The following is a 15,468-nucleotide window of genomic DNA, read 5'->3' as shown; positions in this document are numbered from 1 at the left end:
AATGGATTTCATATAAATATGATGAAAATAAACTTTTTTTCGTGTGTATTAATATGAGTAATACTCAAATTTTTAATTTGGGAATGAAGACTAGATGAATATGTACATATTTGTTATGTCCCTTCTCATTTTAATACACATCATCTCCTTGAACTTGTCTTCGTTTTTAATTACTAAAACACTTTAATTTTATTAGGTACTTGAAAATATTATATTGATTTTTCTTTGATCTTTAGTTTCATAACTTATTTCTAGGTCATACATTTAATTACTTTTATTCTTTTTTGTAATTATTTGATAATTGTTATTTGATACTCTCATGTGATATTTATACAATTATAATTATAATTTATTTATTGATATTTGGTATTGGAGAAAAAATGAGTATTTTTTATCGTGAATACTTTATAACATCATGTTTTCTTTGTTATGATATTTAATTTTATATGATAATTATTTAATTAATATTTAAAATAATAAGGAACAAGTACACATGTATATCTGATACAAGAATGAGAAGAAGAGAAAAAAAAATCATACTTGTTGAATATGAAAATGGATATGAATTTTTACTTGGAGGATAAGAATGTCATAGGTAAATGTGCAGTAAAAAAATCCCTAATTCTGCACAAAAAAACATTATTTTTATGCTATTTTTTTAAGCTAAACATGTTTCTCTATATTGATTTTCATTAAACTTATTTTCATTAACGAAACAAATGAAGCCTAAGAATAAGGTAGCAAGGTTACTAATGAACAAGAAGGAGGGAGAAAAAAAATAACGTAAATACGTGGGTACAATTAACATAGAACAGCATCTTCAAAGTTTGCAGACAACTATGTCATCAATAAATGCAAAGTTTGTTCGCTAAGCAAAGCATGGACATCAAACTAATGTTTTGGTGTAGTTAGCTATTAGCTATCAGCAAAATACTTATGATTAAGCCTTCACGTTACGTACGCATTTCTTAAAAAGATTTACCACTTGTTTTTTCAAGAATTTACCAACTACAAAGCTATTGGTAACTTCGGAGTTACTTCAAAGTTGCTACTCAACATTTTGGGAAAAGTATTTTTGTTTATAATATTCGAATAATTACTTTTAAATTTTAACATTATTATTTTAATATATTAAATGTCAATGTTATGCGTGACTCATTTCAGTAATTCCGTACAAATATTTATTTCACCTAGGAAATAATTCTAAATGTAAAAGTATTATAGAAAATTGTATATTATATAAAAAAAATATGAGTAAACAGGTCCTTATATTTAAATACTTTTTAGGAGTTCACCCTATCACATTTTCAAAAACTCCACATTGCTTTTTTGAAATCGAGAAACTATTTAGAAAAAAAAATTATAGATTAAATTTATCAATCAATTTAACTTGTTAATTATAAAATTCAAAATACATTATAAAAAATATTTAAAATGTCGTATTATTTTTTTGTTAAAGTTTGTAATAATAACTATTGTTGAGTGTGAAATAAATTGTTATTAATCAATAAAAAAATGTTGATATAATTTATAAAATAATTATTAAAAACTAAGAAATATATCTTATACGAAATTGTATCATCAAATGACTTAGTATAGAATATACACATTAAACTATTTTACCTTCATTTTAAGGTAAGAAAATAAAACACTGTCAAAGGTAAAGCAGCAAAGTGTTGCAGGCAGCAGATTTTGGTTCCCATCGCCTTTCTTTTTCTTTTTGAAGTGAGAGGAAGACTTAGTGAGAAAACGATCCAACTCAGACCTGTAATCTTCATTTCACTCAACCGATCCTTGCTTTTTCTGTCAAAGGAGGTGCTTCTCCTACCTTCTTATTTGTTTGATTGTTTTATTCTACTTTAATCCCCTTTTACCAGATTCCACAATTCTAATCACTTTTGTTATCTTTAAATATGCAATTTCATGTTTTAGCTCTTTTTGGTGGATATTCGGTTTCAATTTTGTTCCTTTGATTATGGATTGGGTAAAATTTTGATCTTTCTCCCTTCCACTACAAGATCAGTTTCAAGTAGAGAAAGGGGTGAGATCTTTTGGTTCTGAAATACGTATTGATTCTTTTCCTGCCATGAAATTGTTCAGAGTTTTGTTTTTCTTAGTTCATTTTTGTTTGGTTAACAATTCGATGCGCTGCTTTCATCCTGGGCGGTGCTGGTGTTGTTCACCAAACTATGCTAAATTGACTACATCTTAAAATCCAAGCTTTACTTAATTTTAAGTAAAAAGGAGAGAGAGAGAGAGAGAGAGAGAGAGAGAGAGAGAGAGAGAGAGAGAGAGGCAAATGTTTTTCGAGGATATAGCTCACAGGAGTTAACAGCTGGTTGCTTAAGGTTAATTGTGTTTCCAGGGCTGCCTTGTAGTGTCAGAAACACTATTTATTGTCTGTTTATTATTATTTCTTTTCCCGCTTGAAAGTTTTCTGTCAGCGAGATCTAGCTTCAAACGTAAGTGTAGTGTCTATGTCTAAGGTTGAGTCGATTGTTTGTGTGTGCTGTAAGTTGAAGACATAAACCATTGCTAACCAGGAATGCGTGACGTATAAGTCTGATGCCAAGAGGTTTGATATCAGACGAATGAGATCGAGATGTTTGTCTTTTATTTGTATTACAATATTTTAGTACTTCTAGTTGATATAGGTAGATGCTATGAACTTTCTGAAGCTTCAAAGAAGCAAAGAATATAGATCATGTTCTTATTGTTGCTTTCCGGGAGACATTATTTTTAAACATGTTAAAGTTCTTGGGCGTATCTATGGTACTTGTGTTTGAAATGAGAACATTGGCCGATATATATCTGATTAAAGCACAAGTGGATTTACCTTTGTTTGCTTTGTTTTTATTTTGTTTTAATATGTATTTGAACTTACTGTGCTGCATCCTTCTAGTTATATAATTACTTTCAAACCCCACTTTAAGATACCTGGAATCTTTCCGATTACTCTTTGATGGAGCTTTGCCAAAGGTTTCATAAGATGAAACATTAGCCTTATTAGCTTGTTTTTTTTTATCACAGTACATATCCTTCATAGTGCGTTTTTAACATTTCTGTGAAACATTGGACAGCGCATGGCGACAGATGAAAATGCTGACATGTTAGATGTGAAGTCCCGGTTGAGTGAATCACATGAAACATGGAAGCAGGAGAATACACGAAGCCAATCTGAAGTAGATATATTGCAGAAAGAACTTACAGAAGTAAAGGCTTGTAATCAGGGTTCAGATGGAGATGCAAAGAAGGAATTGGAGGTTCTTTGGCAAAGAGTCAAAACTGCTTCTACATTGTTGACTTACTTGAAATCAAAAGCTAGGCTCATGGCTGTTCCTCATTTAGCCCATACAGCTTGTGGCATCAAACAATTAGAGGGGGTAGGCTTTGTTGACAAAAATGGGATACCATTATCCGGTTGGTCCAGCAATGTTGACCTTTCTTCATTTGATGACGCAGATGAAGAATCTTGGATGGAGATTAGCCATCAGCATGGTTCCTTAGATGAACAAGATGCAGCTTATATAGGAGAGATACTCAAGTCTGTACAGATGGTTGCAGATGTGATGGAAGCCCTTGTCAAAAGAGTTTTCTTGGCTGAGTCAGAAACTGCAATGGAAAAGGGAAAAGTAATTGTAAGTCAGGAGGAAATTAAGCGGAAGTCTTCCCAGTTAGAGAACGTGTCTATGAAATTAGAGGAGATGGAGCGTTTTGCTTTGAATACAAACAGTATTCTAAATGAAATGCGGCAGAGAGTTGAAGACTTGGTGGAAGAAACAACCAGACAGAGAGAACGAGCTGCTGAAAACGAAGAAGAACTTTCTAGAGTGAAGCGAGAATTTGAGTCTCTGAAATCATATGTTAGTGGTCTAATCACAGTAAGAGAAACCTTGCTTTCTTCGGAGAAACAATTTCGAACTATTGAGAGGCTGTTTGAAAAGTAAGTATATTATTTGATATCAACAATATTATTACTTGTCTTGATAATAACCTGATGTTTGACCTAAATCAAGTTGCTTGAGTTACATGCTTCAGTACACTTCTTGCTGCATTTTTATGCCATCATTGATTTTTATTGGATCAGGTATTCTACTTTAGTAAAATAATGTTATCCTTTTTTTTGGCCGTAGATGGATTTTCTATATTCAGATGGCCGTGATCTATCCCAGACTCTTATTTAGAAGCAAAAATTCATATAACTGAAATAATCTGGGGAACCTTAGGGACAAAAGAACTAAATACTATTAAACTTGGTGTTATAGGTATATGTAATAAATTGTGATGCATTTATCCTGCTATTCTCTGTTTGAAAATTCATACTTATAATGTGGATCCTTAATTGCAAGTATCTATAAATGCATTTGGATGTTGATGACTAGGTGTGTGTTTGCATAGCCGTCAATGAAACAACGCCCTTTCATGACCACCCTTCCTTTTACAAACACACCTTAAATGTGAAGATACACTCATTTGCCCATTGGTGGAGTTAAACATTCATTTGAATTCTCATGTACAATGTTCATTTCTACCTCTGATATGTACATTCATTTCTTATTGCCTGATGTTCCTGTGGAGCAGGCTAGTTGCAAAGACTACTCAACTAGAGGGTGAGAAGATGCAGAAAGAGGCTGAAGTTCAGAAACTTATGCAAGAGAATGTCAAGTTGAGTGCACTGCTTGACAAGAAAGAGGCTCAACTTCTTGCATTGAATGAACAATGTAAGGTAATGGCCTTAAGTGCTTCAAACATGTAAATGCCAAAGCACGTGAAAGATAGTTGCTTTGCGTTTTATGCTGACCAATGGAGGCATCCAAAGTGAAAAGCTTCACTGGATAAAGAACTTGATCAAGGTCCTCTCTTCCAGAAGAGGCACTAAACAAGGGTTATCCATAAACATCAGTAATGCCTTAATTTTATTTTCTGGTGCCATTTATTGTTGTTAAGATTGAACACAGAAAATACTTGTGCTTGGAATGTAAACTTAGCGTGCTCTTTCACGGTGAAGAAAAAAAAATGAGAATGGGGTGTCTCTTTGCTGCAAATACGTTGAGACCGGATCCTAACCTCACTCCATAAACTAGTTAATTACCATCAAGCATCTGGTAAGTCATTTCAACTAACTTATACTTTATTTTATTAATATAAATTTTTCTCTAACTTTAGGGTCTAGGTACTTGAGTTTATGTCACTAGTTTATAGCATTTTCTTAAACGTTATTTGAATAGTGTTTAGCCTATAATTTATTATTATTATTATCTTAATAAAAACCTATTAAAACTAATGGATCTATCACACCATAAATGGTTAAAACTCAAAGTAGATTGATATTGTAAATACTAAAGCTACAGTAAAGAACAAAAAGATTAATTTAGAGTGGTTTTCAGTTTTTAATTTTTCTGTTTTTTAGTTTCCTAATTCCAATTTGGTGACCCTATTTAGCCAAAGCAAGAATAATGGAAGCCACAAATGTGACACCCTATACTTCTCAAGGTAATCAAAACCACTCCATAACCATGTGAATAGAGAATATATTTTTATTTCACTTCATTTTCAAATAGAGAGTATAATGTCTATAAATAGTTTCACAGTAGAATTTTCAAATTCACATTTGTTTACCGATGCTGAAAATAAAACTGATGTTCATCCCTTTAACTCAGTTTTTTCCGATCCTTCATTCCAATCATCTCCCTTAAATTTTCAAACAAAATTGTTGATTGAGGCTTTGTAAAAAATGTCAGCTACTTGATCATGACTTGCAACATGCATTATTTGTATTTCTCCATTCACATTTTCTCTAATAAAATGAAAATGAGCATCACTTACTCTTTTAATGATGAACCGGAATCTTTGCTAATTAAATAGCTGATTTGTTGTCAAATCATATTTCAATTGCATTAAGTTGTTACAAATTTAACTCACTTAGTAAATTTCTTAGCTTGATATACACATACTAAGATGTCGCAACATATTTTGCTCACATTTCATTTCTTTCAATTGTTTTTATCTCTTCATTCATTGTAGCTTTCAATTTCTTATCTCTTACTGTTTTCTCAAATGTAATGTTATCTAAGTTTGCTAATAAGCAAATCAAATGCACTTCATCAGTTGAGTCGTATAGATCTTGTAGGCTTCGCATCTTAGGCTGGTGTGACTCTTCTTCTTCATCATGATCTAGGAAAATTATTGGAGTATTTATTGGTGCAGCACTCAATGACTCTTCTTGTTTTGCCTCCATTTGGTTCTTTTAGTCCCACATGCTTTCTTCATTCACTTGTATGTCTCGACTCACAATCATCCTTTTGTCAATTGGATCAAACAACTTAAAAGTCTTTGTCTTCTCGTCATACCCAATGAACACATATTTCTTACTTTTATCATCAAGTTTTGTTCTTTTTCTATCGGTACATGCACGTAGGCCACACTACCTAACACTTTAAGGTATGATACATTTGGTTTATGATCGCAATAGGCTTCTTGTGGTGTTTGATTCACCAATTTAATTTGTGGACATTGGTTTTGAACATATATAGCACATTGCACGGCTTCTGCCCAAAATTCATTTGGCATGTTTTTGGTCTTCAACATTGATCAAACCATATCAAGAATTGTTCGATTTTTTCTCTCTACGACACCATTTTTGCTGAGGTGAATATGGTACTGTCAGAAATCTTTTGATACCTTGTCCCTCACAATAGTATGTGAAAGTGATTGATGTGTATTCTACGCCTTTGTCCGACCATAAAGCCTTGTTGTATAAATTGGTTGTCTTCTTCACCATCACCTTGAATTTTTTTAACACCTCAAATTCTTTTTATTCTTCTTTCAACAAGTAAATTTGAGTCTTTCTTATGTACTCGTCAATGAAAATAATGAAATACATCTTCTCACTAAAATAATTGGGAGTGATTGGGTCACATATGTTGATATGAATCAACTTGAAAGGTCTACTTGTACGATATTCTTTTTTTTATAAAAAAAATTGTCCTTATTGCTTACCAAGTACACAACCTTCACAAAATTTCTTGATGTAGTCCATGTTTGGTAACCCATGGATCATTTATTATTTTCTAACATGTAAGTGTCCAAATTGTAAATGTCATACTCATGTTTTGTCCTCCATATTGACTTGCAAACACCTCTCTTGTATACTCTTCGTCATCTCCACGTGTGCGAGCACTTGTCCATTTTTTACCTTCAAGTACAACATTCGGTCTTTCATGATAACCGAACAACCTTTTTTCAATAATTGTCTCATATTAAGAATATTATTTTTCAAGTTAGATACATAATAAATGTCTTCCATTGTACATTCTTTTTCGTCCTTTTGGAGAAAACATATTTTTCTCCGTCCTTTGACTGGAACACTTGTTGAGTCTCCAAAAAAACCGTGTTCATCTTCAATCTCTTGTATATCAACAAAGAGGTATTTGTGCTCACGCATATGATTACTAGCACCAATTTCCAAATACCACACCATATCACTATCTAGAGTGACGCCTTCATTTACCATCATGAGAATCTCTTCATCTTTTGTTTCATCTTCCTCGACTAAATTGACATTTTCTTATCGGCATAACAAGAATTTGCGTAGTGTCCATATTTTCAAAGTTGTAACATTCAACATTTGGACTTTGGACGATTTGAACGACCATCTTTTCCACGACTGCGACCCCGTCCACGCCAATTTTGATGGTTCATTTGTCTTATGTCTTCATTATTGTTTTCATGACCACGATCTCCGTTGCAGCCAAAATTGTGACCTTCGAGTCCACGTCCTCTTACTTGATTATGTTGTACATACATCACCTTACTTGATGATCATCTTTGTTTGTAAGGTTTCTTCAGAGACTTCTTGTTTCTTTTTCTTCTTTCATTATTCGTGTGCTTCAAGAGAACTCACGAGATCATCAACGATCATTTCTTCCAAATTTTTTAACTTCTCGACTGCCTATACAGTATTTTCAAAGTCATCTGTCAATGACCAGAGAATTTTCTTCGCAATCCTTGCATTTGTGAGAGTTTCTTCATTGCATTTGAGTTGATTGCCCACCGTTTGCACAAAAGTAATGTAACTAGATACATCTTTTGCATCCTTCATCTTCATGGTCGTCGACTTATCTCATAGAATTTGGAAACACATTTGTTTAACTCGATCGACACCCTTGAACACTTTTTCCAAAATGTCTCACACTTCCTTTGAAGTTGATGCACCAACAATCTTTTTTAAAATTTGACTTATCAATAGCTCGATAGAACATGTACAAAGTTATATTATATTTTGATAGTTTCTCTTTCAACATTTTATTTTGGGCCTTCGAGTATCCGGTTGTATTTTCTGGTTCTTTGAAATCTTATTGAATCACTTTCCAAGCATTTTAAGATCCAAGAAAAACTTTCATTTAGATGCTCCAATTGTTGTAGTTTGTTGTCTTTGTTAATTAGGGATAGTGACAAATTATTGGTTACATTGACTATAGCTCTGATGCCCATTTGTGAAGATAAAATATATTTTTATTTCACGACATAAAAATTACAATATCTCTAAATAGTTTACCATAGATTTGTGAAATTTAAGTTTTTTAAGATTGTTATAACTAGAATTAGAAATAATTATTCTTGACCACTCAAATTCTTGTTTCCTGAAAAGAAAAACTGATAATTTTGAGTTTAATATTTAACTAATAAAACTATCGGAGAGACACCACCACATCGTACGTATGAAGGTGCACATAAATTATTATTATGAATCCAAACTAGTGAAACATCAGCTGAACGCAAAGCAACATGTTAACGGTCTCCTCAGCCAAATGATCATCCATGCTCATTATCAATGTGACAACGATGAAATTCCCATGTGTGAGAATAATGGGCGTGGGGTCAAATGAATACTACAATGTCATTGTATATTCACTTTCTCTCGCGTTGCAGCAAAAAAAAAAACTCAATTGCCAACCCAACGCCTTAAACTAGAACATTGAAACAAGTAACTTTGGCATTAAACGACACAGAAAAACGCATGAACATGGTGGAAAGGTTGAAGTGTCCCAGTTTGTCAGATAGTTTCGAAGAAAGGAAAGGAAGTAGTAAAAAAAGAAAACAAGTCAAAATTTCACCTCTGCCACAATTTGCAAAAAAAAAAAGAAAAAGAAAATTGAACCTATTCAATTATGTTTAATAACATAAAACATAATAGATTATGTAATAAATATTCTATTAATATATAAAATTAATTATGTTAAAAACATAATTGATTATATTTATGCAAATTGTTTATATTTTATATTATAATATAATAATTAATTAAAAAATATTATAATAATAATAATAAATTTAATTAATTATTTTAAATTTTAAATTTATAAAGTAATTTAGCTTTTTTATTTTAAAATATAAATTTTTATTTATTAAAAAATAAAAAATTATTTTAATTTTAATCTATATTTTTATAATTTCTTTTATATCCAATTATTTTAATAAATTTATACTTCAATTTGACACCTTTTTCATACTAAAAAGTGTGTCATTAAATATTTGTGAGAGGTAGATCAACTTTAATAAATCTAATTATGATGATAATAAATAGTTATATTTATATATAACTCAAAATTGTAAAATTAACTTATAAAATGATAATAGACTTGAAATCTTCAATAATATCAAAATCATAAATATGGAATAAGTAACTTCTCCACTTGTATTTTTTATTTTTCCCAAAAGGAGTTATGTCTTCTTTTTTATTTTTGAGAAGCTTTCTTGTTTCCTTACTTAAGAAAATAGATTTGTTTTATTAAATGAAAGTATCTGGATTTTGTCGCGCAGAGAGCCAGCATTCCAGATATTTTTTTAAAGTGTAAGGCAAAAAACCGAACAACTGCCGAGGAATCAAAGCAAGGAAGGGAGAATCCAGTGGAATGAATCGGGTAGTAGCAGTGCCAACAATTTCTATAAAACCCTAAACCTCATTCTCCTGACTTGTATCTTTCTTAATTTTGGAAAACAAAAACAACACACTGAAATTGGCAAATGTCTTACTCTCAACCGTTACCCCTCAAGAGACAAGGTGAGCATTTGTCCGATGATGGTGCCTCCGCCATTAAACCCTCTCGCCTCAAGATCGCAATACCATCTGAGGATTCCGACAAGAAGGTAACCCCTTTTTCAGCTTCTATCATCAATTTCTTCAACCCTAATTATGTATGATTCTTTCCTTCTCGGTTTGTATTTCCCACGTTTTTGGTTTTTGGGTACCGAGTTTTTCCTTCAAGATTTTTTTTTTCTTTTTTTGGTTCAGAATGCGAACAAGAGGCTCAAAGATGTTGAAATTTGTGTCCCGGTAGTGTATGGGACCATTGCATTCTATCTTGGTAGGAAGGCCAGTGAGTAAGTTGGGTCTTTGTTTGTGTCCTTTTTTTCTTTTTTGGGTCCCTGGATTTGGCTGTAGTCTCTAATCCTTCGTTGCTACCAGGTCTCAGTCACACAAGTGGACAGTGTATGTACGCGGAGCCTCGAATGAAGATCTTGGGGTGGTGATTAAGCGAGTTGTGTTTCAATTACATCCTAGTTTTAATAACCCCACTAGAGTTGTGGAGTCGCCACCGTTTGAGTTATCAGAAAGCGGTTGGGGTGAATTTGAAATAGCCATCACTCTCTATTTCCACAGTGATGCCTGTGAAAAACAGTTGGATTTGTGAGTTTCAGTTGCTTCTTTTGAGGTCTTCATATTTTTCTGATTCAATAAACCATCAATTTCGTTCTCGAACTATTTGAGTACATTTTAAGAATTAATTTGAAGGTTATTTTAATATGAGAGGTGCTATTTAGCATGAGATTTCTAATACTTTTAGGGCTACTTGAGTAGTTTGTTTTACTTAGAGACTTCATAGGAGAAAGAGTAAAATTTCACACATGAAATCGGTGGCTTACTCTTTACTTGGATTTGGTACTTGGACGATTGCATTATTTTGAGTAATTTATGCTATGAATTTCGATATTGTAGGTATCACCATTTGAAATTATATCCAGAAGATGAATCTGGCCCCCAGTCTACGAAAAAACCTGTGGTAGTTGAATCTTATAATGAGATTGTTTTTCCTGAACCCTCTGATGGTTTTCTTGCACGTCTACAGAATCATCCTGCTGTTAATGTGCCTAGGCTTCCTGCTGGTTTGAATTTACCAAGCCCCGGTACTTTCCTTTGAATGTTATTCCTATTCCTACTATCATTTAGAATTTTCCCCGTAAGACTTATTCCCTTAAGCGCTTTCCCTTATTTTGGTTTATGCAGTACCAATTGATACTATGAATGACAAGGAGAGAGGTGACACCAAAGATCATTCTCTAAGCCAATGGTTCTTGAACTTCTCTGAGGCGGATGAGCTCTTAAAACTTGCAGCAGCACGCCAGCAGGTTATGGTTTATTATTCAATTATTCTATCATGCCTATTGAACTCGGTAGTTTTATGCTAGGTATTTATCTGTGGCTTTTATTCTGCATTAGTTTTTTTGTGGATGCTATGCTATGTTATGCTGTTTATTCTTCTTAAAGTAATATTATTTTATGTGCTATGAGGATTACCATCCGAAAGTAAATATATTAAATTCACTGATCCAGTCCTCATATGCAACTAATCAAGATAATCTTTTCACAAAGTCTAGGAGGTTTTTAATTGGATAGTGAAACCTAATGGTTTAGTCCGTGGTTTTCACCAAATGTTTTATTTGTTTGACACTGTTTTGGATGCATATGTAGTGAGCACTAACTTAACTCTCTAGTTGCACATGTGGGCCTCTCTGTCTTACCGTTTGAAAGCATTTTTTTAAATGTTTTACTGAGTTGCTGTTATTGAATTGTTTAGTCTTTTAACAGTTAGTGGAGATTTTTGTGCTGACTTTGTTGCCATGTCCTAGGTGCAAGCTCATATTGTTAAGCTGCGAAGACAATTAAGTTTGGTGGAAGGACTACCTCAGCTGTCAAAACCACCCTCTGGTTATGAATTATGAATGTACATGATTTTTATTTTATAATTTTTTTGGGCTTCCCCTTTGGGGTCAAACTTGGAAGATCAGGGATGAATAACTATGTATATAGTCTTCGTTGTAGATTGTGTTGAATATTTTTTATCTGCTGAAAATATTAGAGTTTTAGAAGAATGGAGATGTACAATAACATTTATCCGTTAAGTCTGTATTGGTCATACTTTTAGGATTATAATATTTAATGTTAAATTTATATTTAATCTCCTGTTTAATCGTTTGAAAACCTAACTTAAATATAACTATTACAATTGTGGCGGAAGAAATGCCCCGTGTTTCCTGGTATCAAGCAGAAGACATCCTAAGCCTTTTTTCAGACTCGTCTGTGAAAATTTTATTTATTACTTGTAAAGCTTTTATCATTAGCTACCTTAATTCTAACAATGATGCTCCATCAATACTTTTTACTTAAAAATTAATTAATTGTTAGTTAAAATTAAATAAAATAGTTAAAAATGCTTCAATGATAAACTGTTTTTGGACTTACAAACATATTGTGTCGGTTGTTGACTTGGCTGGCTTATGCTGAGCAATCGTGAAGGATAAAAGGGCTTATGACTCTACTAGTCAAAATGAAATATACGGATAAAAAAAGTAAAGATTTCAGTGCTGTGTTTAGTTTGTTGACCAAATAAAAAAAACAAAGTTGTAGTTGTACGGTGATATATGTTACCGAGTATACAATATACCCAAAAACACTTTATTGCCTGATGTCCGAATTTACTGTTCCAGAAGCTCTTGTTCTACCAAGCAAATTCCAAAGCAGGCCAACTCAGTAAGCAAATTAGAGGTACGAATTTACAAAATTGAGAGGGGCCAACTTTCGCCTCTGAAACAAAGAAAAAAAGACGAGGGGTAATTATTAATTTGAAAACTGAGGGCACTCCAACACATATTTATGGAAAACTGAAGAAGAATAGAGGCAAGTTAGGCAACTAAGAAGGTGAGAAGGAGTTATCAGGCTTGGGAGAGTCAATTTCATGGCTTTCTTTCTTTTTAGAGAAAAGCCATCCTATCAAAGGCATCAGTGGCTTCCTCTTGGTCTTCTTGACAGAAGGGGGTCTCTCAAGCAATTCACCCTTGTTAGGAATCACATGAGCAAGAGCATGAGGACTAGCGAATTTCACATATCTTCTCTTTTGGAACTCAACTGTCTCCTCATTACTTTGTGTTTTGATTTCCACGTTGGTTGCATTTGCAATGAACTTAAGGTCTTCAATCTCTGGATCAACCCGTCGCTGCAGCAACCTTTTCTCCCTTGCTTTTGTTTCTTCAAGTTCTTTCTTTGTTTGTTCCAGTTCCTTCTTCAGGGACTTGATGCGCTGAACCAGCATGCTAGCTTCTTCTCTAGCTCCCTCAAGACTTTGCTTTGTTTCTTCCAGCTCAGCTGCCATTGCCCCACCTCTGGTTTGTGCACTCCCTTCAACTTGCATCTTAATCATTCCAGACACATGCATAATCACGGCAAAAATTAATTAACAAACTACATGCATATTTTGCAATTTGGAGTTAATTGTTATATGCATGTTCTTAATATGTATGATAAATTTATTAACTAATGTGTCTATTATGATTTCTTATTAACTGAAAGTACATGAAAACCAAAGAATAGAAAGAGAAATGGGAGAACCTCTTTGAGCTTGTTGGCATAAATCTCCCCAACTAATACTTTTTCTCCAAACAACATAACTGCTTCTTTAACAGACTTGAATGGGGCACGAGTGTCAATCTCTGTGCGTTCCATGATCACCATTTTACCAGTGAATGTACGTTGTTGTTGTGCTAACTAGTTGCCAAGTTGTCCTCAGTTGGTGTAGAAACTAAACCGTGATAGAATGAGAAAGTTGGTAATAACTATGTATGAGTGAATGTGTGAAGGCAAAACTCCATTTAATACAAGAGATGAGGGGACTAGTCTTAAGGGTCATTAGTAATGGGTATTGGTGGTGTAATAATTGGGTAACTTGAAAAGAAACTTTGTAGAATCACATAACCTTTCTTTTCTTCGCGTCCACTTCACTAGTATTTCGTTAATTGAAGTTGACAAGGGTGGTTGGAGTGTCCTCATAGTTTAGTTAGTTCAATCTATATGATATCGAAGTTTTGATAGTATATCGTTTCTTTTTGGTTCCATTTCAGGGATTAGTGGAGCCCATGTGAAAAAAATTCAGAAAGAAAATAAGACTTGGCATGTTCATGTTCTTAAGGGGGAGAGTTTTTTCATTCGAGTGCATCGCCCAAATTGCTATTTAAATAGGTATCCAACGCCCTCTAGTTAGACCTACTTCCAGATTTTAAAAACAAACATATTATTATTGTTATTCTTGTTATATACAAGTGTTCATATGTTTTGTTTCATTTTTATAAGGTTAAATTACATTAATAAATTTTAAGTTTTATTACCATTTTAAACTTTTACCCTTTTTATTTCTAAGGCTAATAAGCTGGACAAGAGACATATATGGTTTATGGTGGTGGATCATATAAAATCTTTTATGTGAAACATAAACCATCAATACAAATAAAATAATATAAGATTGCGTCATATGTGATTAAATACAAATAGTGAATGAATTTTCTTCAAATTCAATATGATTTTCCTATTTTAACAGCTTAAGCTGCGCAAAAAGTTGTGTTCCTCAATATCCATTTCAATTTTTAAGGTAAGCATAAACATTTAAATCGTTTTATCAAAGTTTATGCATTAGAATAAATTAGTATTACAACGTTTACATTAAATTATTTTAATTTAATTGATGATTTTGAGTTTGAATTTTTAGTATTCAATTGTGTTAAAATATTGAAAATATAGTATTTCTATCATACTGTTTATATTTAACTCAAATTATATTATTTTCCATCAAATATACATATCTTATAAAAAACAATATTTTTTTCTTCTTGTGTTATATACACAAACTTATCTACCATTTCTTTATTTTATTTAATGGCAAATTCTTATAGATCTTTTAATTCTAACAATACCTTTGTGAGTATGGTGGAAAGTCTTATGTCTTTTTTTTTTCAAGTGGTGGTGGTTGTTTGTGATGACTCATAGTGAATATTAGTGATTGAGGTATGTTTTGTATTTATTGGTGATGATTGTGTTCTTGTTCGCTTATTTTTTTCATATTTTTTGAAGTCACAATCCAGAAAAAAAAAACTAGTGAGGTGCAAATATGAAGTACAAAATTAAAAATATATATATATATATATTTGCACCGAGGAACGCCGACGATTCTTCTCATCAACCCTCTCATACATATACTAAAATGATAAAATTGTTCTTTCAAACGGGAGAAAAAAGGGAAGTATTGTGGCTAGAAGGAAGGTATGTGGATGGAATTGAAGTACGAGGGTGTGGGGGTGCGAATTATGTTGTTACAAAAATGTGAAATTATGCTTCATTTATGATTACTTAAGCATTTTAAA

The 15,468-nt window shown here is 32.6% G+C and overlaps 3 protein-coding genes across 6 annotated transcripts; 2 read left to right on the top strand and 1 right to left on the bottom strand.

Annotated features, from left to right (window-relative positions):
- The first annotated feature begins 1,627 nt into the window (after positions 1-1,627).
- Positions 1,628-5,045, top strand: LOC137810971 (uncharacterized). Of its 4 annotated transcripts, none has more exons than XM_090298386.1 (4): positions 1,663-1,815; positions 3,081-3,383; positions 3,463-3,943; positions 4,582-5,045. In XM_090298386.1, exons 3-4 carry the CDS (start codon positions 3,477-3,479, stop codon positions 4,754-4,756), a joined length of 642 nt encoding a protein of 213 aa, XP_090154512.1. In that variant the 5' UTR covers positions 1,663-1,815; positions 3,081-3,383; positions 3,463-3,476; the 3' UTR covers positions 4,757-5,045. The 4 variants fall into 4 exon arrangements, with proteins under 4 accessions (XP_068468592.1, XP_090154512.1, XP_068468593.1 ...); XM_090298387.1 differs by lacking the exon at positions 1,663-1,815 and adding an exon at positions 1,933-2,041; XM_068612491.2 differs by having other exon boundaries at positions 1,628-1,815; positions 3,081-3,943.
- Positions 5,046-9,759: 4,714 nt separating this feature from the next.
- On the top strand, positions 9,760-12,239 carry LOC137810970 (transcription initiation factor TFIID subunit 14b). The gene is made up of 6 exons (XM_068612490.1): positions 9,760-10,149; positions 10,295-10,383; positions 10,469-10,690; positions 11,000-11,187; positions 11,288-11,409; positions 11,911-12,239. The coding sequence occupies exons 1-6, from the start codon at positions 10,027-10,029 to the stop codon at positions 12,001-12,003; spliced, it is 837 nt and encodes a 278-aa protein (XP_068468591.1). The 5' UTR covers positions 9,760-10,026; the 3' UTR covers positions 12,004-12,239.
- Positions 12,240-12,671: 432 nt separating this feature from the next.
- On the bottom strand, positions 12,672-13,933 carry LOC137810969 (WEB family protein At3g51220). The gene is made up of 2 exons (XM_068612488.2): positions 13,667-13,933; positions 12,672-13,469 (listed from the first exon to the last, which is right to left on the bottom strand). The coding sequence occupies exons 1-2, from the start codon at positions 13,787-13,789 to the stop codon at positions 12,972-12,974; spliced, it is 621 nt and encodes a 206-aa protein (XP_068468589.1). The 5' UTR covers positions 13,790-13,933; the 3' UTR covers positions 12,672-12,971.
- Positions 13,934-15,468: the final 1,535 nt, after the last annotated feature.

The sequence above is a fragment of the Phaseolus vulgaris genome, chromosome 2, assembly GCF_051622355.1.
Source record: "Phaseolus vulgaris cultivar YP4 chromosome 2, ASM5162235v1, whole genome shotgun sequence".
NCBI classification, from domain to species: Eukaryota; Viridiplantae; Streptophyta; class Magnoliopsida; order Fabales; family Fabaceae; genus Phaseolus; species Phaseolus vulgaris.
Note: the sequence above shows the minus strand (reverse complement) of the source record. Positions and strands in the feature narration are given on the sequence as shown.

Excerpts from the sequence above, each read along its gene's own strand:
- LOC137810971 (XM_068612491.2), top strand. The coding sequence starts at position 3,084 with ATGGCGACAGATGAAAATGCTGACATGTTAGATGTGAAGTCCCGGTTG. Across the intron at positions 3,944-4,581 it reads ATTGAGAGGCTGTTTGAAAA|GCTAGTTGCAAAGACTACTC; the intron begins GTAAGTATATTA and ends CCTGTGGAGCAG.
- LOC137810969 (XM_068612488.2), bottom strand. The coding sequence starts at position 13,789 with ATGGTGATCATGGAACGCACAGAGATTGACACTCGTGCCCCATTCAAG. Across the intron at positions 13,470-13,666 it reads ATGCCAACAAGCTCAAAGAG|ATGCAAGTTGAAGGGAGTGC; the intron begins GTTCTCCCATTT and ends GGAATGATTAAG.
- LOC137810970 (XM_068612490.1), top strand. The coding sequence starts at position 10,027 with ATGTCTTACTCTCAACCGTTACCCCTCAAGAGACAAGGTGAGCATTTG. Across the intron at positions 10,150-10,294 it reads CTGAGGATTCCGACAAGAAG|AATGCGAACAAGAGGCTCAA; the intron begins GTAACCCCTTTT and ends TTTTTGGTTCAG. Across the intron at positions 11,188-11,287 it reads TTTGAATTTACCAAGCCCCG|TACCAATTGATACTATGAAT; the intron begins GTACTTTCCTTT and ends TGGTTTATGCAG.